General features: G+C 34.8%; 2 protein-coding genes across 2 annotated transcripts in view; one reads left to right on the top strand and one right to left on the bottom strand.

The window, feature by feature from the left end:
* Positions 1-402: 402 nt before the first annotated feature.
* Positions 403-27,691, bottom strand: part of LOC128547464 (pre-mRNA-processing-splicing factor 8) — a 53,017-nt gene continuing 25,728 nt past the window's right edge. Inside the window, exons 18-38 of the mRNA XM_053520375.1 lie at positions 27,279-27,471; positions 26,339-26,526; positions 25,546-25,784; positions 24,531-24,677; positions 19,594-19,804; positions 19,022-19,138; positions 18,025-18,220; positions 17,500-17,638; positions 16,730-17,128; positions 15,950-16,079; positions 14,997-15,143; positions 7,277-7,437; positions 6,709-6,900; positions 5,887-6,124; positions 5,462-5,590; positions 4,906-5,193; positions 3,980-4,173; positions 3,144-3,666; positions 2,596-2,735; positions 1,991-2,193; positions 403-1,566 (exon numbers count right to left, since the gene is read on the bottom strand). Coding sequence (XP_053376350.1) covers positions 1,412-1,566; positions 1,991-2,193; positions 2,596-2,735; positions 3,144-3,666; positions 3,980-4,173; positions 4,906-5,193; positions 5,462-5,590; positions 5,887-6,124; positions 6,709-6,900; positions 7,277-7,437; positions 14,997-15,143; positions 15,950-16,079; positions 16,730-17,128; positions 17,500-17,638; positions 18,025-18,220; positions 19,022-19,138; positions 19,594-19,804; positions 24,531-24,677; positions 25,546-25,784; positions 26,339-26,526; positions 27,279-27,471 — 4,329 coding nt within the window. The 3' untranslated portion in view covers positions 403-1,411. The remainder of the gene's footprint in view (positions 1,567-1,990; positions 2,194-2,595; positions 2,736-3,143; positions 3,667-3,979; positions 4,174-4,905; positions 5,194-5,461; positions 5,591-5,886; positions 6,125-6,708; positions 6,901-7,276; positions 7,438-14,996; positions 15,144-15,949; positions 16,080-16,729; positions 17,129-17,499; positions 17,639-18,024; positions 18,221-19,021; positions 19,139-19,593; positions 19,805-24,530; positions 24,678-25,545; positions 25,785-26,338; positions 26,527-27,278; positions 27,472-27,691) is intronic.
* LOC128547466 (uncharacterized) lies at positions 8,508-11,208 on the top strand. Its single transcript, XM_053520377.1, has 2 exons — positions 8,508-8,661; positions 9,084-11,208. The coding sequence occupies exon 2, from the start codon at positions 9,103-9,105 to the stop codon at positions 10,804-10,806; it is 1,704 nt and encodes a 567-aa protein (XP_053376352.1). The 5' UTR covers positions 8,508-8,661; positions 9,084-9,102; the 3' UTR covers positions 10,807-11,208.

Raw genomic sequence — 27,691 nt, 5'->3', positions numbered from 1 at the left:
TTCGTAAATTAACGGTTTTGAAATCGAGAAATATAATGTACGAACAAGGAGAAACTGTAAAGGCGTTTCATTTTTATCCAGTTTTACATCACGAAATTACTACATAGATGTAGTTCGTTTTAAGTCATTAACAGCACGAATCATCTTAAATCCCAGAATGTAAGGCAAGTTTCCCAGCACCGGTGAAATCACTGTACACCCCATCTAGTATGCAAGAAGTCTTAAGTTTTGTATGCACGCTTGTGCCTCTATATCCATTAGTGGGAATGTACTGAAACCTCGTCCACTTGTTCACTGTGATAATCTGGCATGCAAAGTGCAGGTTCCATATATTTATTTTGCATTTCTGATATTTCTATATTTGTGTTTCATAACTGAGAAATAAAGTGACGCATATAACACTCGAGTTGTTGAACTTTTATTGACAAGAACTGAAGCAATTAATTTTCAAGTAAAGTAGACATCTTTATAAATATTTAACAGATCACGAGATATTCCTCAAATTAATATTGTTTAGAACTACATTTTTTTCACTTTCACAAACTGATAAGCATCAGGCTGGTGTAGTAATATGATTAGATTATATGTTGTCATCAAATTGGGTATGTGGTACCTTGTCTAAACTTTGTATCAAAATTTTAAAAATGTCACCACAAACATCCAGCAAATTGTTTACATTATTCAAGCAATTTCTTAACAACCTGAAAAAAAATCCACGATTTCAAACCAGGAAAGAAGACGTTCCCCTATACTTTACATTCAGCATAAAACCTAACAATTTTTTTCTGACTGGCATATTCTGAAATATAAAAAAAAAATCAAATATGTTTCCATTCCATGTTAAATGTCAATTATATATACAAGCTTATGATAAAACATTTGTTTTCTTACTTCACATCTTATGTGGTAAAGTGCAAGGTGATCCAAATCTGTCATGCTATTTACAAAACATTTCTCTGGTATATTTTACAATAAAATTAATGGGACAAAATGAAGGAAGATCCACATGAAAATGAGGCATATTAAAACAATAATTTACAAAACTTGATGAAATCTTTAATACAAAACAGCGTAGATGGTTCAAGTAGCACTAAAATAGTCACCTACAAGCATGAAACCTTTTGCTTCATGTTTCTTCTGAAATGAGCCTTTTTGAGTAAAGAAAGTGCAAAACACTTCAGGTCTGTGAAATTCATACTTTTTTTTTTACTCCGTTTGTTTAGACAGTGCACTGTATAACACTATATTTTATTTCAACTGTCACACTGAATCTCCAAACACCTGGGCACTGAATGACCGAAGTGTATAATAATACATTCTACTTCCAAAATTTTAACAAAACAGTTCTTTTTCACAATATATTCCTTTCAAAATGTTCCTTTTACAATGTCCTCCACATACATCACTCTTATTAAGAGAAAAGGTCCTCTCTGTCTGCCCCTATTTGTTCTCCCTCCTCCATCTGACTGAAGTTCAGGAAATGCGACGGCCGATGTATCTCGTGGTAAAATTCCTTCGGGTTGGACAACATCAGTTCGTACTTCATGTTTGGATCGTGACGAACACCTGTAAGTAGAAATAACAATATATGAGGTGTTGTATATACAAGATTCAAGTAAGTCCGAGTTTGTCTTGTTCATACCCTATTTTCAATATGGAAAACTAAGTTTATCAGCAAAATGGCCTTCTTTCTTTAAGTTTCTTCATACTTTCAGTGGCAACAATTACTCATATTATAACAGACTATTATCAATTCATTAATAAAGATGTAACATTTAAGAATTATTTGATACCAATATATTTCATTTCATGAAACAATACAAATTTGATGAAAGCTTTTCAAAATGAAAGTCCCTTCAGCATTTTGTCGAGATGTCAAAAATTATAAGCAATAAACTATAAAATGAGAAGTCCATAAAGAAAACTAGCATTTGTTCATTTCTATTCTTTAACGATTAAAAAAAAAAAAGAGAAGATAATTAGTAATTACCCATGAAATTATAGTTCCATGAAGTCTGTGCTGGCACCATGAAAAATCCCAGGAATCTGTCAGACAGCAACATCTGTACACGTTCATAGTGAGAGGGAAGGTAACCCTTTGGATTGTTACCCGTGTCTGTATTCTGACGTCCCCAGTCGTAACCACTAGGGGTCAGCTTGTAGGCTGTCAGTGAACAGGAACCAGGGGTAAAACTGTAATATAAATAATAGATATAAAGAATTGCTACATGTAACATACAATCATGTAATGCCAGGTTTTGAAATATTTCACCCACATCGATGGGAAGTTAACCGGACTGTGATCCAGGAAATCTTACAAATTATTTCATTTAAATTAGAAACAACTTCCTAACATGAAAGTAGGCAACATGGCTGCAATATCTTCAGGCAGAGCAGCAAGGGATGCATTTACTCTACCAGGGTTTGGAACTCCTGGTCTCCGGATCAAAAACGTAAGGATTCAAGGCTGCAATCCATTTGTTCTTCCAACATCAGTTTTATTACATTATAAATGAATACATAATTCTGTCACTCTCATATATAGTATGCAACACTGATACAAGCACTTTAAGAAAGTTTATCACTGCACTGTACCTGCAAGTTATAATGACAGTTTTCTCTCCATCCCAGTGCAAGTTTTCCTGCATAATCTTGGCATGTGTTGTAATGTCTTGTGGTGACAGCTGTGGTAATTCATTCGGCTGAGTATGGATCCATCCTAAGGGTTCCATTTCCTGTAAGAAGCAATGATAACATCATTTACAATCTTCTGAAGCACATAACATGCAAGCTTTTATCCTTTCCATTTTTATTTGATTTTATTCCATTTTTGTGCAGTATTTCAAATACATAATAGTGATACTATACGTCCCAAGTGAAACAATTTAACACGCTAAATGTAACAGCAGCGACGGAGGAACAATTTTCATGCTATGGTTTTATTCTGTATGAACTGAACTACTGAAACAGCCTTTCTAAACCCCAATATTAAAAGTTTAACGTCTACCTGTAACTTAATCAATTAAACTTAATTTCATGCTAGACTTGGAAGAAACTGAAGTGTATTACTTCAGGCATATAATGTTCTCACACCAGTATTTCTTTCAAGTGTAAGATTTTGCAAGTACAAAAACAAAACAAACCTTGAGATATTCATGTTCTGGTAGAATGTTTGGTAGATGTACAGTCTGATGTGTTCCCCACTGTGGCGGCATCACAATACACCTAATCTCCTTCACCTGTGGGTTGTCAGGGGGACTAACTCCGTACAGGTATCCAGATATCTGAGCACGCAAGTCTGATATTATGATAAATTTCTTCAACACATTTTTCGGCAGGATATATGTATAACCTGTCTCTTTAATGTCATCTGAAGACACGTAAATATGATTTGTACGCAAATGCAAGTTTGTGGCTGAAATTGCCCTAACACGCCACTCAGTTTTTGAAGCGTATGTCTGAGTCTCGTAATTACTTGTTGTTGATGTGATGATTTCATCACCGTGTTTGTTGACAGTTTTTGTTGTTGTTGCAGTAAGTTGTGACTGTTCTTTAGTCTGTTTCTCAATCTCAGCAATCTGCTGTCGCTGTGCTGACGGAGCCGAGATCTCCATACCAAGTATGATGTCTCGAATTTCTGACTGGGTAAGGGACGCCACGTTCACACTGTAATATCAAAATAACATCTGATTTTTTTCTTTCTTGTTTTGTCCTATTTTCTTGAATATTGCAGTAGGCCAGTAAAACATACTTAAGCACGGTAAAACGGATTTATTCAGTCTTCATTCATGTTTTGCTAAATATAAAAAAGAAATTATAACAAATATTTTTCAAACAGGATATGTCATGGAAGTATCGCAAAAACTTCACACATTCCTTGATTACATTCAAACAGTAAAATTAATATACTGTTCGAGAGAATATATTTAGAACAGTAGACTTTGAATCATTTAATCATGTTACCTAAACAAATACTTACTTGTTTTTCTTGCCATAATCAGCCAAGATGAGATCTTTCAGCTGTACTTCAATCTTCATCCATTCCTCATCAGACAGTGTGGGCCAGATATGATGTGGCTCTGTGATGGTAGTCTTGTCTGGTTTCAGAATGATCTTTGTACGATCATTGTTCACATGCAGCGCTCTCAGAATCAGGATCAAACGAGAGAAAGCCTGGAATACAAGAGACATAATAGTCAATATCTGTTTGCTTGGTTTTAACTTACCCACACAAAACAAAGTGGAGAATGAATTACTTCAGATAAATTATCATTATCAAATAGTCTCAAGAATATGAGCCTCGTTCTGGGATCAGATTTCTGGAGTTTCATTCCAAAGCCTTCCCTATTGCACTAGCTGTGTGAGCCCGACCAGAGTTTGAATTTAGCCATATTTTTATTTGCATTTTTTTGCAGATAGATTTTTTTCTGCTTCCAAAGAAAAAACTTTCCACAATGCATACTTCAACAAATCCAGGCAACTAAAAAATTCCTTTGAAAGATTTTGAAGACTTTATAAACTTCTATTTGCACTAGTTATCAAAAATATTTTCTAATTATAAATTGCCAACCCCACCCCACCCCCCCCCCCCAGTACATGCAGTAAACATCATTTACATTACTGTGGATACTTGCGACCATTAAATAGGCATGCAAACAAAGGCACAAATCAAATGTCAACCTTCATTAAAGACCAAGACAAAATACACTGCAAGAAAGAGTGATAAAGCTCGAATTCAAACCTGGCAAACTTATGAACATTTGAAACAGAAAAGATTACAAATATTATCTTAAATAGAAATTATGATATGCATATAACATGGACAACTGCTGGATAATAATGACTATTAAAGCAACTGATATAGTTTGAAAACAGTTCATAACAGAATTGTTTCTAGTCACTTACTGTGTATGAAGAAATTGTCTTCAACCAATCATCATACAGGTTGAACAGCACCATCTGTGGTTCTGTGGCCTTCAGAATCAAGTCCCCAAACTTCTCCACCTTTAGACAAGCCTGGAATGGCAGCTGGAGTTCACTCCCCTTGATCACAATGTTGGGGAAGTCGAGAAGATGGACTTCGAGAGGATCCAACATGCCTTTACGGGTCACAATGATCTGTTTAGGCTGTTCCTCCACTGGCAGGGATCTGATCAAAGCAGCCACTTCTTCTGCAGTTTTCCATTTGGCAAGCTGAAAAAGTAACAAATACAGAAATTAATCAACTACTTTAAAGCAATATTTAACTTCAAATGATTACAAAAATAAATCACTCCTATTGTTTTATATCAATTTGATTTGTATCATGAAAGACAACATATTCAGCAAACCAAGAAGTGGGCTAAATGCAACAAAATCTGAGTGTTATAACATAAACAAGTTTTTTATCACTATACACAAATTACATTTCTAAAATAACCAAACTCCTAAAAAAAGTTTCTATATGGGTCACAAAAATTACCTGTCCGAGACGTTTCTGCCCTGCCCATACAGAAGTGTGAATAATCTTCAAGAACAGCTGTCCAGTCCTTGGATTGAAAATGAAGATAGCTCCATTGATTGGCTTTGTTGTCAAGTTACCCTCAAATGTCTGAAATGATATTAACAGTTTATTATATCTGTATACAAATAACATATCAATCATATCAACGGGTTTTATTTTCAAAATCTCTGTAAAAGATGTTTACTGTGCTTGGATCTGTAACCTACATAATTATATATTCTCCTACATTACCTAACAACGGAAGTTGATCATTCCTTTTACATTTGTTTTTCATTACAAAAAAACTAACTTATACCCATGTCAGAACTGCTTGCACAACTTATCATCTTTTATTTTTCCAGAAATGTTTCCAAAACTGTAAAACAACGTAAAACTGCTGACACCTTGTGAATGGTAACTCTGTACACATTGGTATCATCCACAAACCAGATAATCTGATTAGAGAACAGTTCTCCATAGTTCTGTGAGCTGAGGTACGGTTCAGTGGGCTCTGAAGAGTACAGCTGTAAACCTTTACGGATTCTCTCTCTCAACACGTACAAAGCTGGATTGGCTTTCATGATCTTTGCCATTGCCTGCTGAATCAAAGGTTTTGCTCCTGGGAACCAGTTTCCGTATGCACTGTCAAAAATAAAGTCCTATAATAAATATTTGCTACAAATCTTTTTAACTTTTTCTCACACTTCAAACTGAATCATAAAGGCAGCTTCTAGGTTTTAAACACCTAGTCTTTAAAAATATAGTGCTTGTTTGGAACTGAAAAAATACAAGACCCCCTAGACCTGTATTTCATAATCAAGATGACCTAAGGAAATCACTTAAACAGAAGAAACAAGTTTTTATTAACCCATATCATGCTGGCAACGATTGATTCTGCCTTTGTGAACAGTGTAGATCATGATCAGCCTGCACATATGTGCAGTCTGATAAAGATCTTCACTATTCACCATTCATTTGGTATTCTCTTAATAAGCATCCCTTTTAACAGTAAATGGTACTGTCCAAATTGAAAGTTAGACAATTTCATTATAGGAATTTAGCATGGTAAGGGTTGAAGGCAAGTATTAGAGGTCTGTACTAAATATATTGTGTATGTTGAGCAGTAAATTCCCAGTTAATCAAATTAGAAACTCTTGCATTTTTATTACTGCAAATTAAAGTAGAAGATTAAAGACAAAAAGTACTTCATCAATACTGCAACATACCTGTGTAAATTATAGGCCAGGTCAATACCAATAAGAACACCAGTAGGGGATGGGTAGATACTCATATTGTCTGTTGTATAATCAAGGAACTTGGCTCTGGTGTATCTTTCAATGTCATGAGAGTCATAGTCTCCCCATCTCAACTGTATATCTAACCAGTATTTCTGTGTGGTCGCATTGTCCATCACATCCCTGATGATCAAAGACAAATTATTTTCAAATGAACTTTATATTCTACTTCAACATCTTCACATTATATACTGGCATTTGTTTATCAATCACTGACAAGAAATCAGGTATAAAATACCAGACAGAACTTGCAACAAGAAAATTTTCAAAAAACATATATAGCCAGACCTACATATTCAGTCAATCAAGATTCTTAACAAGCAATTGTTTTTTCAATTTAGCTTCTTCCCAAGGATATAATGACCTTTTTGTCTTACGCCGATGACCCAACACAATCTTTCATCCTAACAGGCACCTGAAAGCATTAGAAAACCTGAAACAGCTGATTTGAATCTACATCAAAAGAGTGCTATATAAATATGATATGATTAGTACTTACTTGGAATCTGCTAGCAGGGACGGTTTTGAGACATTCCACTTGTAAGCAGCAAAGAGCAGTATGTCAGCACAGGAACTGTTCATCTTGTAGGATTTACGTGGATGGATAGTCTCCTTCTGTACAGTCTCTATCTCAAGGGCATCTAACTCTTGATCAAACACCTGTAATGTTTAACAAAGCTAGTTAACCCTTAGCCTGCTGACGGCAAGTATTTCTGCCTTTGCGACCACAGCAGACGAAGCAATCTGATCATGGTCTGCACTGTTCGCCATTCAGTATCTTTTTGGTAAGCACCCCTTTTAACAGTTAATGGTACTGTCCAAACTGAAAGACAGACACGTTCATTATAGAAATTCAGCAGGGTAAAGGTTAATACATACTGATATACAAACACACATTTTATAGTTTATAGTCGAGTTATTGTGCTTTCATTTAGGCCTGTATCAAATGGATTTTTCTCTCTCTATTCTGGGAGGTTGGGGTGGGGGGGGGGGGGGGGTTGCTTTCTCTCACTCTGTCCCTCTGGTCAGATCGCAATATGTCTGTACTAGTAGAAGACATATTTGGCGCCCTGAGTGACTGCCTTTGTGCTATGTAAAGTGCCTTTGAACTTGTTTATCATGAAAAGGGTGGTGCTATATAAATTTGGTATAATGTTTATAAATATTCATGGTTACTTCAGCACAAGACCCCAACTACCACTTCCACTCCCCTCTAGCCAAAACTGGCCTGTATCTACATTCATCAATGCTCCAAGCCTGAAATTTAGACTTAGTTAAATTCAACTTATTTATTAGTGAATTGGCTTTCTTCTTTGACAGCTTAACATCTTGGCAAATTAACTTTTAAAACCATGAAAGGCTCAAGTCTTGCGAAAGTGAAATATTTTCTTGTTAGTAGTTTGCAATCTCCTTAATAACAATAATTTTACAATAGCTGTATAAGTTCTTTCAATAGGACTGTATTTTAAATGCCAAATTAATGTCTATTGCACAGTTTTGCAAACCTGCCAAATAAAGAACATGATACTCTAGACAGATCAATAGGTAACCAAGTATATCAGATACTGTAAACTTAGCCACGTTGTTCATTCTGATTGGCTAGGAAGATAACCTTACCATTTTACTGGACTGTAAAAATACATTTGGAAATTCCCGACATTAAAATTAGAACTCAAGGTTAAAATCATTGTAATCTGAGCTATATTTAGACTGAACTAGGTCACAGGACCAAAATTATATTGATAACTACTACCAAAACAAACAGGCGTAGTTACACTAAGTCATATGACCAATATAAATAGGGGAAAAATTGTTGCTGCATAAGGAAATTTGGGTTGCAACAATTATATAAAATTGTTGATTTTCTTCAAATCACATATTGAAGTAAGTGACTTTTTTCTCAATATTTTTTATTTGTATGTTTTTCAATCATGATATCTATTTGCTGGAACAATGTCCTTCAATACATTTTGTTTCTTTTTGTAAAAAGAAGACAATGATGTCAATAACATTTTGTTTATTCCGTAGGATTTAACGCATTTCAGTTATGTATGACAGTTTGCAATTTTATCATCAAAATCAGAGTAGGAACATATTTGTCTGTAAAATTACTAGAGGACCAAATTTCCTAAATTTCGTGGTTGCCTTGACACGCAAAATTAAATCCCAACATACACATCTCATATTCTCATCGGCATAAAAATGTACACTTTTTCCGTGAAAACCACATTTATGCCTCTTGATTTTCCAATTAAAACTTTCAAAACCTGATACTTTTTCAATGAACAAACACTTTACTTTCACAGGCTGTAATGGAAACCTATAATGGCAACAGCTACGAAGAAGGAACTGTCAAAATGGTTGAGTGGATATTTGGACGAGCTAGGCTTCGACAGGAGAAGAATCTGGGAAAGGATCCATGTCTTCAACAGATGTTCAAGGGCAAAAGACATTTCAACTAAAACAATCCTAAAAACAAATGAGATTGAGAAAATATTTGTTGGCAGTATGCGTGAAGGTACTGGAATGAGCTATATTAATGATGAAGACATTCTACAAATCAACCATGCTATAACTTCCTTTGAAGACTTTGGAACGCTCAATGAAACTAGCAAACTGGTATTCAAGATGGTACAAAACAAAGCACCAGCAGGCTACACTTTCCTTAAACTGGTAAGCAGAGAGGAAGATTTTGAAACTTTTGAAACTTTAAAGTATGCTCTTGTAAAAATGAAAAAAGGACGATTTCTTTCAAGTAAACTGTTCATGACCAAAAATGATGATGTATTTAAAACTGGAGATGGTCTCATCAGCAGATATACTCGTTATAAAAGCCCACAGGGTCCATCTATTCCAAAGTACGTAGAAAATAACCTGATCCAGAAATACTGGTTTTCCAAAATTAATCTCACAGACAAGGGTAAAGATTTTGTACGAGCTTTCCCATGCCAAGCTGACTCCATCCTACAAGCATGGAAAATGAGGGATAGAAAGTGTGGCTGGCCGTGTAGAAAGACAATTAACCATGTAATGTCCCTGCCTGCTTATGTTGTACCTGTTGGCTGTAAAGACAGCATCAATGAAGATCTACAATGGAGAATCTGTTTTACCATGGCTGAAACCCACTTAGTCCAAGCCTTGAACAACACTCAAACAAAGGTATTTGTGTTGATGAAGCTGATAGCTAAGTACATACTGCAGCCTTTGTGCAAAGATATCACTTCATATGTGGTGAAAATGGTTATTCTTTGGCTTGCTGAAAAGATTCCGCAGAGAAAATTCCGCAAAAAACATTTGTTAGCCAGGCTGCAAGACGCTATAACGTATCTCCAAAGTGTGGTAGAAAGCAAGCACCTTCCAAGTTACATGATCCCAAAGAGAAACCTGTTTGCAAGAAAGCTGACAAAGACAGAGCAAACACTGGTGATTGATAGACTAAGTTATCTCTTAAACAATGGCACAAGGATGATTGAGGAGTTTTCTCATGATTGCCTGCCTCACTCTGAAGAAATAATCCAAGTCTGTGAGTCACTAAGTATAGCTAATCATATGAACAAAATACATACATGTCTCATAACACTTTTTACAACAGAAGAACTTGCAAATTACTGCACAAAAATGTTTTTATGCAGGTCTTGGTTTCAAGCGTATCTCTACAATGCACTATTTGTTTGGGGCCCTTATTTCCTCACCTATGGCAAGCGTGGATTTTCAGATCCTCTCAGTTTTGAGCTCTCAAACCACTTTGCAGAAAGTGAAAAGAAAGAAAAAGCTGCAATAAAACAAAGACAAAAGAGAAATACCCAATTAGCTGCATCTACGCAAACAGTGCCGAGATCAGACTGGCATCTGGACTTGAACATTGCAAACAAATTTGGACTTCCATTTGAGCAATTTGTGTTCCTTTCAGCAATTTTCATGATTCTGCTTTTCTTACCAAGCAGGTTTTTCCTTAAACTACTCCTTACAGTACTGGATTCAGATGGAATAATCACTGAAACAGCTGAAGGACATATCATTTCTGACTGACGTACAATCATACAGTAACCAGAAAATGTGACGAAACAATGTTATAACTGTGGATATATCAGAATCCTACAGCAACATCAGTAGCAAGTGTCTTGTGTTTGTCATAATGGTTTTATATTAACAGTTTGAAGCTGGTCTAACCAAAAATATATTTTTTTTTTAAATCTAAAATACCGTGAAAGCTGGGACTAAGAAACTAAAACCTTAGCAAGAAAATCAGAAAAGAAAACAAACCTTAAATCAGGACTATCTTACTCATTTTTCATTTCATATGACACTACATTTAATTTCTATATAATCCAGCAAGAAACTGACTTAAAAGTTTTGCCAATACATTCAAACAACTGAATATTCTAAATTGTGATTTCAAGTCAATTAAATAAAACAGAGTTTGTCTTTGTATCTTTGTCTGCAAACTACTTACTAAGTATTGTTATTTTGTACTGTGTACATATAAATAACAAGAATAATATATCAATATATTAAAATATATCAATATATTAACCATAATGTGATGTAAATATTTTGTGTGTATAAAAACATTAAATTAATGAAATCTCAGTTTTTAATATAATATACTACCATGACTTTTGTTTTTAAAACATAATCTGAGCTCCAGGTAATCCACATTCTTGCAAAACTGCATTTCCAATTTTGTCAAAAAACAAAACAAAACAAGAGCTGTCCGTAAGACAGCGCGCTATACTATTCGGGGATTTGACAGTAAAATGAATTTATGTCTCAATAAGAGACCTCTACTTTAAAAGGAAGATACACCAAGGGGCATAATTCTGTCAAAAACAGAAATTAAGAGTTATTGGGATTGTTACAACACATGCAGATGATGATAGTAAAGATATATTTTGAGTTTCAAATCATTATCTTATACAGTACCAAAGTTATGTCCAGAAAACGAAGTTTGTTAAAAAATTTAAGTATAAAAGGGGCATAATTTGGTCAAAAATACGAATCAGAGTTATGGGGATTGTTACCACACATGCAGATGATGATGGTATAGATACATTTCAAGTTTCAAGTCTTTATCTTATATTGCATTAAAGTAATATCCAGAAAGCGAAAAAAAGATTAGGTACAAAAGGGGCATTATTCTGTTAAAAATACAATTAGAGTAATGGGGTTTGTAACCACATATGCAGATGCTGATTATAAAGAAAAAAAATTAATTTCAAGTCATTATCTTTTAAAGTACCAAAGGTATGTCTATAAACAAAGCTTTCGAAAAAAATTTAACATGAAAATAATTCCAAGTATAACAACTTTGTGACCTTGACTTTGGGTATAATGGGCCCAGCCCCTGCATATACCTTGTTTGTATGCTGGACAGTGAACTTACAGTAAGACACAAGCAATAGTAACAAAGATATGACAGAAAAACAAAGGTTGCCGAAAAATTTTAACCTTAAAAATAACCTAAGTATAACACCTTGGTGACCTTGACCTTGGGTATAATGGGCTCAGCCCCTACATATAATTTGTTTGTATACTGGACAATGTTTATGTGAAGTTACAGTAAAATATAAGCAATATTAACAAAGATAAGACAGAAAAACAAAGGTTGCAGAAAATCTTTAACTTTAAAAATAACCCAAGTATAACAGCTTGGTGACCTTGACCTTGGGTATAATGGGCTCATTCCCTACACATATATTGTTTGTATACTGGACAATGTTTATGTGAAGTTACAGTAAGATATAAGTAAAAGTAACGAAGATATGACAGAAAAAGAAAGGTTGCCGAAAAACTTTAACTAAGAAGGGTCACGCCGACGCCGGGGCGAGTAGAATAGCCCCCCTATTCTCCGAAATTCAATAGTGGAGCTAAAAACCAACAAAAAAAACTCATACATTGGAAAAAACGTGGAGAAACTGTATTCAAGTTTAAAGGCAGGCAATGAATCGATAATCAGCTGACAGAAATTCACAGCAGCTCCAAACAAAATGTTACGTATGCATTTATAAAATATAAACAGTATTTGAGTAAAATGAAGGCAAAGACATAATGTGCATTTGTCACTTGTTAACAGCCACCACAAATGTACTTTAATGTAATCACAATTGTAAATGAATGAATTCTTTTAAACTAACTGAAACAAGAGGACCATGATGGTCCTGAATCGCTCACCTCTTCCCACATGACCCAGTTTTGAGTATGAAGTCGTTTTTTCTATTATTTGACATAGTGACCTAGTTTTTGAGCTCATGTGACCCAGTTTTGAACTCGACCTAGATATTATCAAGATAAAAATTCTGACCAATTTTCAAGAAGATCCATTGAAAAATATGGTCTCTAGAGAGGTCACAAGGTTTTTCTATTATTTGACCTATTGACCTAGTTTTCGAAGGTACGTGACCCTGTTTTGAATTTTACCTAGATATCATCAAGGTGAACATTCTCACTAATTTTCATGAAGATCTCATGACAAATATGGCCTCTAGAGAGGTCACAAGGTTTTTCTATTTTTATACCTACTGGCCTAGTTTTTGACCGCACGTGACCCAGTTTCGAAATTGACCTAGATATCATCAAGGTGAACATTCAGATCAATTTTCATGAAGATTCATTGAAAAATATGGCCTCTAGAGAGGTCAAAAGATTTTTCTAATTTTAGACCTACTGACCTAGTTTTTGACCGCAGTTGACCCAGTTTCAAACTTGACCTAGATATCATCAAGATGAACATTCAGACCAACTTTCATACAGATCCCATGAAAAGTATGGCCTCTAGAGAGGTCACAAGGTTTTTTTATTATTTGACCTACTGACCTAGTTTTTTAAGGCACGTGACCCAGTTTCAAACTTGACCTAGATATCATCAAGGTGAACATTCTGACCAATTTTTTTGGAGATCCATTCACAAGTATGGCCTCTAGAGAGGTCACAAGGTTTTTCTATTTTTAGACCTACTGACCTAGTTTTTGACTGCACATGACCCTGTTTCGAACTTGACCTAGATATCATCAAGATGAACATTCAGACCAACTTTCATACAGATCCCATGAAAAATATGGCCTTTAGAGAGGTCACAAGGTTTTTCTATTATTTGACCTACTGACCTAGTTTTTGACGGCACGTGACCCACTTTCGAAAAAGACCTAGATATCATAAAGATGAACATTCAGACCAAATTTCATACAGATCCCATGAAAAATATGGCCTCTAGAGAGGTCACAAGGTTTTTCTATTATTTGACCTACTGACCTAGTTTTTGAGGGCACGTGACCCAATTTCGAACTTGACCTAGATATCATCATGGTAAACATTCTGACCAATTTTCATGAAGATCTCATGAAATATATGGCCTCTAGAGAGGTCACAAGGTTTTTCTATTTTTAGACCTACTGACCTAGTTTTTGACTGCACGTGACCCAGTTTCGAACTAGACCTAGATATCATCAAGATGAACATTCAGATCAACTTTCATACAGATCCCATGAAAAATGTGGCCTTTAGAGAGGTCACAAGGTTTTTCTATTATTTGACCTACTGACCTAGTTTTTGAAGGCACGTGACCCAGTTTCGAACTTGACCTAGATATCATCAAGATGAACGTTCTGACCAATTTTCATGAAGATCTTGGGAAATATATGGCCTCTAGAGAGGTCACAAGGTTTTTCTATTTTTAGACCTACTGACCTAGTTTTTGACGGCACGTGACCCAGTTTCAAACTTGACCTAGATATCATCAAGGTGAACATTCTGACCAATTTTCATGAAGATCTTGTGAAATATATGGCCTCTAGAGAGGTCACAAGGTTTTTCTATTTTTAGACCAACTGACCTAGTTTTTGAAGGCACGTGACCCAGTTTCGAACTTGACCTAGATATCATCAAGATGAACATTCTGACCAACTTTCATAAAGATCCCATGAAAAATGTGACCTCTAGAGTGGTCACAAGCAAAAAGTTAACGGACGGACGCACGCACGCACGGACGACGGACACCGCGCGATCACAAAAGCTCACCTTGTCACTTTGTGACAGGTGAGCTAAAAACTTAAATTTTAAAATATCATTTGAAAACAAATTCAGGGAGTTAAATATACTCTGTTAAAACAGGGGTAAAACACCCCTTAACATGAGATCATATGTGGGGCTGTACATGTTTTGGTTGTATTTATACTGGGAAAAACGAGTTCCTTAAAACTGTTTTTGCAAAAGCAAATATTTACCTGACAGAGATCCATGACTACACTCTCATGTATTTTCTGCCACAAGTGAGCTCTGAAAATCTGGATCAGTGAGATCTTCAATGTAGGGATCTTGCCGTGCATGAAAATACCAGTCAGATCTAACTGTACCTGGAAACCTACATATACCTGCAAGTAAGCAAATGATGACTTTTAGCATACAAATACTAATAATAAATACCAACAAATTGAACAAGATCTGTCCATAAGACAGTAAATGCTCGACTATTCGAATTGTTGTCCCAGAAGGAGGAATATTACCTTAAATGTTAGAATATCTATAGAGATTCAATCCAATATCTGCCTTAGTTTTGGAGATAGTAATTTGCATGCAAAACTTTAACCAGAAGTTTTCAGTTCACAGGGGAAATAATTTGACCAAAATGCATGTCAGAGTTATGGGACTTGATGCTATAACTTATTTTTTTAACCCTGAAGACACATGTAAAGATTCAATTCAATATCTGCATTTGATTTGGAGATGCAAAACTTAAACCAGGATTTTTCTAAGTCCAAAAGGAGGCATAATTTGCCCAAATTACATTTCAGAGTTATAAGACATGACCCAGTGAGGTTGGTAATTGACCTAGAAAAAAAGTTTCAAAGCTTTGTGCCTTTAAATGATATCCATATGTACTTGCATGCAAAACTTTAACTAAGGTGTGACACAGACACAGATGCCAGGGTGAGCAGAATAGACTATCCTTTGAATAGTCGAGCTAAAAATTATTTTATACTGCAGCTAAGCAACATTATACTAGAACAATATGATGTCCAAAACCTTTTCAAGCCTTGCTTTTGGGACACAGAACTTCTCTTTATGGACATTTCAACATTTGTAACCAACAATGACTGGATATTAAGACTTTGAATTCATTATCTGGTAAGCTGAAGATATGTAACATATTTATAAATCAATGCTATTCACTACTTACATTAGCTCTGTTGATGGTAGGTGACCACCAGAGGGTGAATCTTCTGTTAGGGATCTGGTTGAGACCGGATCTTTGTGCATTGGTCAGCTTCTTGTACTTCATAGACTCCTCAAAACCACTTGCCTTCTCCCTGTAAACACAATAATTCAGATATACACTATATATGTGAACAGTTTAGATGCTGAAAATGATCACAGACCACATTCTAGGGTATCAAGGACTTTTAAGACTAAACACATTAGTAGTTCCGACTATTTTGAGAAAATCAGTACTTGCAGACTTTGACTTTAACTACTTTGAAGAGAAAAAGTACAGCTAACAATTCACAGTCTCTTAGCAGGTGTGGTTTTATCTTTGTTTTGGTTTCATGAAAATATCGAAATATTACAGTATGATTTTAGACAAGGCAGCAGAGTTCTCTTCTTTGTTCACTTACTTATACATTAAAAATATTTCTTTCATCATTAAACATGTATAGCTTTGTTCCAAAGGATCAACTTCTATATTTATAAATAAACAGAAATAGTTTGAACAGTCTTAATATGAAATGTGGCAACATATATATAACATAGAACACTAACATGCTAAGAACCTGCCAATATATTGTTCTTTAGTACTTTTAAAATGTTTTGAACATGACTTTGGAAGAATTATCCCCTCTTCACCACCTTCAAATAATGTAGGAAGTATAAAAATTGTCAAAAGTAAATCTACTCTATTTCACTTATGTTCGCATTTTTTAGGTTGTGCCAGGGCATGAAATCATTCAGAAGTACGTACCAGAAAAGACCTTCCCATGTTGGGAAGTAAGTTCCCTTGAAAAGTGTATGTTCCAGTATACCCTCCACTCCACCGAGAGCCTGTATCATATCTGTTCTGTAGTTGTTCAGATTCCACAGTTTACCATCATGACGCTGATGTGTCCACCAGAATGGATTCTGTTTCAATACCTGATAAGCCTTGAACTCTGTTCTCACTCTCCAGCCCTTATCATAAGCCAGTGTGTGTCTGTCTTTCTGGAACAGTGTGTTAATTCTAGGTATACCTCGGTCCCAGCTGTCTTCCAGGTCCTCCAGTGTCAGGCGGCGATTCTGGGCGTTAGCCTCCTGTCTCTTCAAGGCATATTCAGCCCAGACTCTCTGTGAGTCTATAAACTCACTTTCCCATGGCATAATATACCTAGAAATATAAATACATCAACATTCTACAGAATTTATTTCAACAGTGATTCCTCTCCTGCCTAGTTTGTCTTTCACTATACAACATTCTTCAACATAAAATTGACCTTCTGACCAATCATCTTTGTTCAAATCAAATCTAAAAGGAACATATGCCTTGTCTTGGGACCAAACTCTTGACATTTCAATTGGCAATTCAAACGTATTCATTTTGAAACAACTCGAGATGTCAAATTTTTCTTTTGTTTTGTTCCATACAATGATATAGCAAGAATCTGTTCTTGGTGAGACAAATCTGCAAACAGCAAAAAATCCTTAAAAATCAAAACATTCTGAATCAAGAATTAATGGTAACACATAAGACATAGTTACCTGTACAAATTAGGAATAAGCTGATCCTCGTCATGAGACATTCCAGATCTAAAATGTGTGATTCCCACATCTGTCTGTTTGGACCATCTCAAATCTGACTGTGGAATCAACACATGTCCCATACTCAACATTCCCAAACCTGTAAAACAAATATTCCATATTACTGTACTGGAACACTTATCCCATACTCAATATACCCAAACCTGTAATGTAAACATTCTTTATTACTAAACTGAATTATAAGACATTTTTCAATAATACATGATACTATATGGGTAGATCGCTTAACACAAGTTCAGTTTTCAGAATACTTAGAGCCTGTTCTTTTGAGACAGGCTGTTCATATAGCAATCAATGCCTTCAAACTATGAACAGTTATCATTAAAAGACGTCACAATACTTGAGCAAATGAAGCTCAAACTACTACTATACACATACCTCTCTTTTCATCGAACTGAGACTACATGAAAGAATTTATAGACAGAAAGCTATTCTAATAACAAAATATTTAACAGCTTTACAAACCTCCCAATTCTTTTGGTGTATAGAATACTACAGGAGGGAATCTGCTCGGCATTTTAGAGTTGAGACCAATCTTGATACGTGTTTGAATCTTGTTCTCACACTTGACAAGGAGGTCTAGTAGTTCCTGTGTGTTGACTACAGCCTCCCTGAAGTATGTCATCAGTCCAATTAGGGCTGTGTTCCACTTGTTCACAATCTGTAATACATCATTGATCAAATATATAACAAGTTCTTACAACTAACTTATGTTTTATGACCTCAAAGACATTTCTAACAAGAAATAGGAAAGAATAAAACCAGGGTATTTAACAGATTTCTTAAATGTAGCACCTTACAAAGCAGACATTAAGTAACATCCATCTGACATTTGAACTCAGGGTGACCTCGACTTTGAAACTAGTGACCTAGGACATGCATGAATTTTCATCCTTTTATGATGTCGAATATTTATGCGTAATTATTAGAAAATACATTAGTTTTGGAGATATGCCTTTTGACGACAGACACACAACATGCCTGACTTTATACAGCTCCTATTTACTTCCTGTCTGGGGGTATAATAAAATCATATATGATTAAATTGTATCACAAGGAAACAAATTTGTAACATCACATGCAGAAGGTATAATTTAATTATTTATTTTGTTGGGTTTAACGTCGCACTGACACAATTTTAGGTCATATGGCAACTTTCAAGCTTTTGATGGTGGAGGAAGACCCCAGATGCCTCTCCGTGCATTATTTCATCACAAGCAGGCACCTGGGTAGAACCATCAACCTCCCGTAAGCCTGCAGGAAAGCTTCCTGACATGAAGAATTCAATGCCCCGAGGCTAAAACCCACATTGATGAGGGGCAAGTGATTTGAAGTCAGCGACCTTAACCACTCGGCCAAGGAGGCCCCACTGTAAGTATAAAGTAGTACAGTTTAAATGTAAACATAACTGAACAAATCACTTTGAACATGCATCACAATGTTACTGTATATAACAACAAACCTTTGTGAATGTGGTGGATCCTGAAGCCATGAGAATCTGTCTGACACGGTTATGAAACTTGTTCATCGACTCGTCATCTACTCTCAGGAAACACTGGGCTGTACGCTCTTTAGTTACCTAATGCACAAAATCACATTTTAACAATAAAATCAAATGTGAAATATTTCAATTAAGATATATACTATATTCAGAATGTACTAAATACTGACCTGGGATTCAGTCAAAAACCTGAAATCTACATTCTTATGCCTGAAATCCCTATTTTCAGTAGAGTTATATAGGGAAATTCTAGCAGACAAAAACCTGACCTGAAAAATCCCAGGTCTGTTCAAATATTCGATATTTTCAATGAAAAAGACCTATGTTTAGCATTTCATAATAAGCAAGACAAAATCATAGTCCAGTCTGAAAAAAGCCTTATACCTACAAACACAAGCAGATCCAATCAGTTGTGACTAACAATTTAAAAGAATGAATGCACAAAGAATGCACAATTTTGTAATAGATTCACTACAGGAGTGTTTGCTATATAAACAATCTATATGAAAGAAATAAGAATGTTCACCACATACCTCATTCTGCAAGTTCCATACTCCGTCCCTGTGTGTAAACTCCTCATGTGTTGTTCTACACTTTGGTAAAATCCTACACTCAAATCCACACATGTTAAACAGTAAATTTGGATTGTCTTTGCTATATACGGACACAAAACTGCCATCCCACTCTATGGTGGTCACAGACCTAGGCAATCTGTTCTTTATATCCCAAAACACAGCTCTACCCCTGGAATTACAAGATGGAAAACAACTATAGATCAAAATATCAACAACAACAATAACAACAACATTTATTTAGCAAACTCGACACAACATATGTCTTTGGCTAAAGAACAGTGAAAATATACATATAAACATAAACATAAACATGAGTGAATATGGCAAGCTCATTAAATACAATATACACAAAATGCAACTATGTTCTTAGATTGTATGCTTCCTTTAAAAATCTACAAATATCGATTAGTGTTTTCCTATTTCCTGTCGATAATAAATTATCAAATTTTACCAAATTTGGCCATGAGAGTTTTGGTAAATATTTCATACGTAGATCTTTATATTTCTGGCAAATCATTAAGAAATGATACTCAGTTTCAACCATATTTGAATTACATTGATGACAAATCCTATTTGCTCTTTCAATATTGTTGTAACGCCCGGTTTCAATAGCTAGACTATGCGATGATAATCTGAAACATGTAAACAATTTTCTTAACAAATCATTTTCAATCTTATCCAGATATAATTCATACTTAAAAGATGATTTGAATCTTACATAATAATCAAGTTTTTGCATACCAGTGACTTTATCGTGCCATTCTTGTTGAAATTGGTCGTGTAAGCGATTACATAATATATACAAATAATTGATATTTCGATCAAAACCATTGAATATATAGCTGTATCTTAGGCTGTCTAATTGTGTGTGTACATATCTGGCCCATGATTTACAGTTAGGCCGATTCATGTCACTGCATTGTGTTTTGTATACATTATACATGATGGAATCTGGTTCTAACATTATTTTATGCCAATATTTAAGGACTCTTTCTCTGCATACAATAGACATTGGATATGCCCCAAGTTCTCCATATACTGCTATATTTGGAGTTTGAGGTTTTACACCCAGTATTCTTTTGTAGAACTTGATTTGTACCCGATCCATAATATTTGTATTATAAGGACCCCAAACTTCAGCTCCGTAAAGCAATATCGGTGCCACCATTCGGTCAAATAGCATCATTTTGGTTTTTACATCAAATTTTACTCTCGAAAAAATAGAATATAAACTATTTACAGCTTTAGAAGCTTGGTCAGATAAAGCTTTCATCGCTTCTGTCATTGAACCATTACAATAGAATTTTACTCCTAAATAACAAAAAGAGTCAACAATTTCTAACTGTTGATCATTGATATACCATTGAAAATTCAAGTTTTGCCTTCTTTTCCTAAAAATACAGATTTTCGTTTTTTTTTATGTTAATCTTTAATCCCCATTTAATTGAGTAAGCGTACAAACTATCTAACTGTGCTTGGAGGCTATTATAATCTGTTGTAAATATTACCATGTCATCGGCAAATAATAACATATAAATGCATAACTGATTAAGGTCACTCTCAGTCAATGAATCAAAATCAATATTTACTGTTACATCATTCACAAAGAGTAAAAACAAGATCGGCGAGAGTGGCTCCCCTTGTTTTAAGCCTATGGACACATTGAAAAATTCAGAAATGTCAGAAGAGACCTTAACACATGCGGATACTTGCTTGTAAATAGCCTTAAGCATTGTGACCATTCTAGAACTGACTCCAGTTTCTAATAGTTTGTACCATAGAGCTTCTCTAACAATAGTGTCGAAGGCTTTTTCATAGTCTACAAACGCACAATATAGGGTATTTCCGTTATTAATCACTTTTTGAATGATACTATGCAAAATAAATATACAGTCAGCAGTACTCCTATTACTTCTAAAGCCGTACTGAATATCCGTAAAAACATTTTCATCTTCACACCATTTATTTAGTCTATTTCTTAAAGCAAGAGAAAATATCTTTGCCATTGTGCTAATTAGAGAAATTCCCCTATAATTTGAAGGGTCCGATTTATCTCCCTTCTTATGTATGGGAACAATTATACCCTTAGTCCAACATAATGGATACACACCATCTTGATAAATCTTATTGAAAATATCCACTAGAAAAGGGGAAATGAATGCTTTTGAATCAATGAAAAAGTCAGATACAATCCTGTCACATCCGGGTGCTTTATTCCTATTGAGAGAAGACAGTGTTTTATTTATTTCAGCCTCATCAAAAGGCCGATCTAGGAAATCCACATTTAAAGTTTGGTTTTCATACACGCTGTCGTTATTACCAGGTATAAAGTGACATTCTGCTGGATTATTGAGAATTTCAGAAAAATAATTGGCAAAAGAAGAGGCATCTATATCCGGTGTTCCCGACTTGGTGCCATTCCTGTACTTGTTCACTTTTTTCCAAAAGTGTTTTGGTGATTTTTTACTTAATAATGCTATATTACGCCTCTCCCGAGCGAAAAAGGCACTCTTAGCTTTACGTTTAATTGAACAGTAATGCTTTCTGCTCTCTAAAAATGATAACTTATTTTCTTCGTTCGTATTACTTTTCATCTTTCTTCTATTTTCTAGGAATCTAGTTTTGGCTACTCTACAATCATTATTAAACCATTCAGATTTTTGTTTTCTTTTTGTTTTCTTAGTGTTTACTGTTTTACCAAAAACTTGAAAAGAGCAGTTGTACATAGCATCTATAAAACTTGATATTTTATCATCAATGATACCGCGACTGTTTACAATATCTTGCGTTATATCACGGAAAAGCTCCCTCTTACTTTCAAGAACGTGCAATAAATCACTTGATTTGTCCGAGTCCCAAAAAAGTTTTTCATACCTTGCTCCACTTCTAATATTGTGGGTAATGTTTTGGCACATTATTTTATAAGATATAGGACAGTGGTCCGAGAATTCAGTTAGCTGTAACACACTCATATCAGAAATATACTCAAAGTTTTTGTAGTCTGTAATCAAATAATCTACTACACTCGCCCCTGATCTATTTCTATTCAAACAATGATAAGTGTGTTGCCCTTGCTCTAGGCGACCGTTCGCAATAACCAGCTCGTTGTCCTTACATAATGATATTAACTTATGACCGTAGGCATTAACTTTCTTATCTTGAGATTTTCTAAGCGGTAAATCAATATTATCGGTAGATGGGATGCCCAAGAATCTGTCTAAGCGTAAATCATCTATAAAGTCTTGTAATTCGCCTGTCCTAGAGTTAAAGTCCCCAGTCAAGTAAACATTTCCTATTGAACTGTAATGTGTAATATCATCACTTAACTGCTCATAAAAGTCATATTCATAGAGGCAAGATTGCACGTTTCGATACACCGGCGAATCCTCCGGCGGGATGTAGCATACACAAAAGAAAATCGATTTAACCTCGTTTGCTTGAATACAGTCTAGCTTAAACCATATGATTCCGTTACGATTAATTTTTACAAGTTCCACTTTACAGTTCAGCGACTCTTTATAATAGATTATTATACCACCGCTATAGCGTTTAGCCTTTTTATTTGTTTTCGGTCTTGGGCAATTATAACATTCATATCCGTTTATATTGATATTAGTCAAATTTGAGTTCCATGTCTCAGTTAAAATCAAAATGTCGTAACTTGAAATAAATCAAATATCAAATTTTCATCAAGAAATATGCCTGGCTTTCACTGTGGTGATATTGCCCGACTTTTGGAACACAAAATTATTCCATGTAAAAACGTGCAGTAATAAGGCATTCTGCAGACTGTGATCAAAGTAAACACCTGACTATATTTAAATCTAAAACCTCCGGCTAGGAATCTGAGGTTCTGCCCAAGTCGCAAAGCCTCCTTTAATACAAGAAAAGGCCAACTTGGCCAAGCATGTTAATACTCATCACATACCCCTTTATATATATCCTGTCCAAAATCAACAAGAACAACAATCATGTTACAGGTGCACCTCTCTTAAAATATCTGCAAAGTCTTAAGTCTCGCCAAAGAAAATCAACATTAGGATTCAGGACTTTTTCCCCTATAAATCTATTTCTGATAAAAGCATGCAGTTTGAAAACAAAAAAGTTTCTAAATCGTTGTTACCATTTATGATTGACAGTTTTTTGTTTGTTTTGGGTTTAACGCCATTTTTCAACAGCAATCCGTAGACCAACGCTCTCCCTACTGAGCTAAACTGGCGGGACAGTTTTTTGTTGTTTTATAATATTTTTACAACAAAAAATAATTATAATATACTGCTGAACAATTATTAAATACATCCCACACTAGCAAATATATCTAAAAGAAATGATATCTTTTTATTTTATGTTTTTCGGTGGTTTATCGAAATATAACGGTGAATTATATCCTGATAAACTCACTGGCCACTCAGTGAAAATTATCAAATCTGATACCCGGATTAACGTCAAAAAGTTTACCGAGCGTACTGAAAGCCGGAAACAATATGACGATGACGTCGTTAAAATGACGTCATCTTTGCGATGCTTCCTGATAAAATTTCCCGCAAATTTCGACATTTTATTGAAATAAACACAACAAAAGTAGAGTTTTAGACATAAAATAAACAGAAAAATTGTTGGTATCGATGTAATATCACGGTAATTTCACTCGTGAACACCAAAAGTTGTTATTTTCACTCGTGGCTGTGCCACTCGTGAAAATATCACTTTTGGTGCCCACTCGGTGAAATTATAACGTGATATTACACCGAAACCAACAATTATCCTCTATATATCATGCTATGTTTAATTTTTTTTCCCAATCCTGACAATTTCTAAGACCATTTTCCAAATTCTACCAGCGTTGGCACATTCCCAACATTTTGAGTTAACGACCTGGTACTATTTTTACTTACAAATTGACATCATGCTTCATAAGCCTCATTCTGGAATCTCTCGGCCAACATTTCTTATTGTTGTATCCTACAATGTTCTCATTATTGGGGTCAGGATGTTCCGTCAAGTAACGCTGGATCAAATCTCGAGCTTCTTCTGCTGAAAACCTGAAGAAAACAGCATAAAATGTTCACACTATAATTATTATCAAATGACATTTTTCATTAGATCATACTATCCTACTGAAGCATTATGAATGAAAATTCATGAATCTGTCTGGGATAATTGGAAAGTCACACTTCAACTATGACATAATCATTACTTTGCATATCAAAAGTAATGCATTTCACCAAATTAAATTGTTTAGTACATCACCTTCTTTTAAAATATTCTTCACTGCTATTGCAGTCATGAAACTAAATTTATTAATCAGTTCTTTCAACATTATTTTAGTCATAAAACTATACTTTGTTATGAATGTCGGCAGTCATGAAATTTAAATCAAGTTATCAGTTTCTACCAGATTTTCAATCTAAATCCTTCATTAAAGATTTCCAATGGTCGTCTTTCACAACAATACTTCTTCTTTAGACATTTACTTCAAATGTATAAAATACTCCTCATATGTGTTTAACTTTACTAAATGAATGAATTATACATATACAGCTAATTTCATAATTAAATGTCATGCAACAACAGTTGTTAAAAACCAGCCGTTTTTTTGGGACAGTACACATTTATACTGTGTTTAATTATACGTATAATTATACAGCATGTACTATTTCAAACTTAATGCATAGAACTGTTAAATTAATATCCCATAAACTTGTTAATTTTATGTAATTACATGAATTGTTCCTGTTTTTTAATATGAAATTTGGATCATATACTACTCCGCAAATAACAAAGTTTCCCATACAAAACAGAGGTGACTGAGTTTGAGAGTATAGAGGTAATTAATTTCTTTCAGATAAAACTTTCATACAGAAACCTTTGTAATGATAAACAAGAAAATATCCTTATTACATCTCCTACCTGAAGAAAATGTGAATCCTATCAACATATCTAGAGTAGAGTCTAATAGGATGTGCTCCTTCTGTGTTTACATCCTGGAACTGCAGGAAGGCATTGGGCATCTGAGGGGGACCAGCCATCTCAGAGGCACGCATCAAACCGAGTACCAGTAAATCCATAACCAATCCATAGTACTGTGTGATGAATGAAGCAAACTGCAGCCCACGTATGATACCATAGGAGTTGGTGTGGTTCATGTCCTACAAAAATATATATATAAAGATGATATTAAATTCTAAACATTTAACTGGATCATGCTGCAAGTCAAAACAGATTATCTGATTATCACAACAAAAGAAACTGAGTTAGACTAATGTTATAATATGAAAAATAAAATGCCTTATCTCCCATTGTGAACATGAAAAATATGTCAAATGAGTCAATAGCTGCAGCTCACATTAGTTTTCAAGATTTCTGAGTATCTGCCAACACACTCAAATATATATATGCAACTTTTATTTGATTGTACTGACAAATACCTAATAGATCACAAAATGAAAGAATGAAAAAGGTTTTATAATATTCCAAAAACAATATAGAAATATAATGGTAGGAAAACCCAATATCTAACACTGATGAGCTATTTCAGGGGTGCGCCATCACAATTTCATATAATGATTTTATTTTTATCTCTGTATACAGAAATGCATGTGTGATACTAAGTAAGAGGCACTAAGTTGATGAATGCCCAAATCAAACCCAAACTGGCCAGATCTGTTCTTAACAGATATACATTACAAAACAATATCCCTACCTTGTAGTTGATGACAACGTTGTTTTTGGCTGTCATGTAATCAGCAATATTGTGGTCCACAATCAGACGTAACAGTCTGTTAAGGAGGGTCAAGTCTATCTTCTCATACATTTTCTCAAACTTTGTTTCCATCATCACGTTACATTCACCTTCCGCTGTGTCCCAAACATCCTGTAAGTTGTTGATACCTGGAAATGTCAATATGCAACACTTTTAATATCATAGCCTCACATATCATAGCTATTCTGCACTCAGGTTAAATCTTAGATCAGATAGAAGGTTAAGTCTTAAATCAGATAGAGGGTCATCTTGACTGCCAATGAAGCAGACTGTAGTAATAGCTTGATACGGGTAGATCCTTTTTTCAATTACGTTTTTTCAAGTAAAACTGCTATGTCATGGGAATATGAAATTGTGGTTTTTAAATTTTGAAGACAAAACAGAAGCTAATTTTATTGTTCATTGCGATTTAATTTTGCAGACTGAAACAACCATGAAATCTGTGGAATCTAGCATGGAATCTGTGGAATCTAGCATGAAATCTGTGGAATCTGGCATGAAATCTGTAGAATCCAAAACAGCTTAGTAATAATCTAAAGTCTGGGCACATGACTGTTATGTTGCATTTTAAGGCAGCCAATTCAATAGAGAATTACAAGTATGCAAGACAAACAATCATCCTGTATGTCTGGTTTCTGTACTATCTTTTGTTCATTACTGTTGTATCTTAAATCAAGTAATTACTATGCTGCAGAACTTCAGGATTAGCAACTCCATTGTTTACCCTTAGTTTCAGAACAAAACAGTCAGTTTCAGAAGGAGATAGTTGTCATATAATTTAATGACAATTTTAAATCTTCTGTCACATTTCAAACTTTGTTCTTGACAACATGGGAAACACAAGTTTTCTGGACAATTCCATAGTATGGCATTGTATTACCTTGACACCATTTGTACACCAGCGTAGGTGGTGGTTCTAAATCTGCAGGTTTGATCCACGGTGGGAACAGCCGTCTTTTGTCTGCCTCATACCACAGGTATTGGTCCAGGTAGGCGTCTGTGATCTTCTCTAGTGGCTCCACATCAAACACCGGTATCAGGTGACTGTACAGATCCATAAACTCTATACCAGTCTAAATATAAAACAGGCGTATAAATTCTACACCAGTCTACAAATAACAACAGGCGTATAACATCAATACAAGTCTAAAAACATTACATTTTTCTTCAAAGTTTAACAGCAACGCAGATTGGCAGAAAATGCTCTTGCCATCTGTATTTTGTCAATAAATCGCAAATTTGTAAATTAAAGGTTCATTTCTCATATCCAATATTACTCTTAGTAATAAATGG

This window comes from Mercenaria mercenaria, chromosome 12 (assembly GCF_021730395.1).
Source record: "Mercenaria mercenaria strain notata chromosome 12, MADL_Memer_1, whole genome shotgun sequence".
Taxonomy (NCBI): domain Eukaryota; kingdom Metazoa; phylum Mollusca; class Bivalvia; order Venerida; family Veneridae; genus Mercenaria; species Mercenaria mercenaria.
The sequence above is the reverse complement of the archived record's forward strand: the minus strand, read 5'-3'. Positions and strand labels throughout refer to the sequence as shown.

What these genes read in the sequence shown, in the direction of transcription:
- LOC128547466 (XM_053520377.1), top strand. Translation starts at nt 9,103, where the DNA reads ATGGCAACAGCTACGAAGAAGGAACTGTCAAAATGGTTGAGTGGATAT.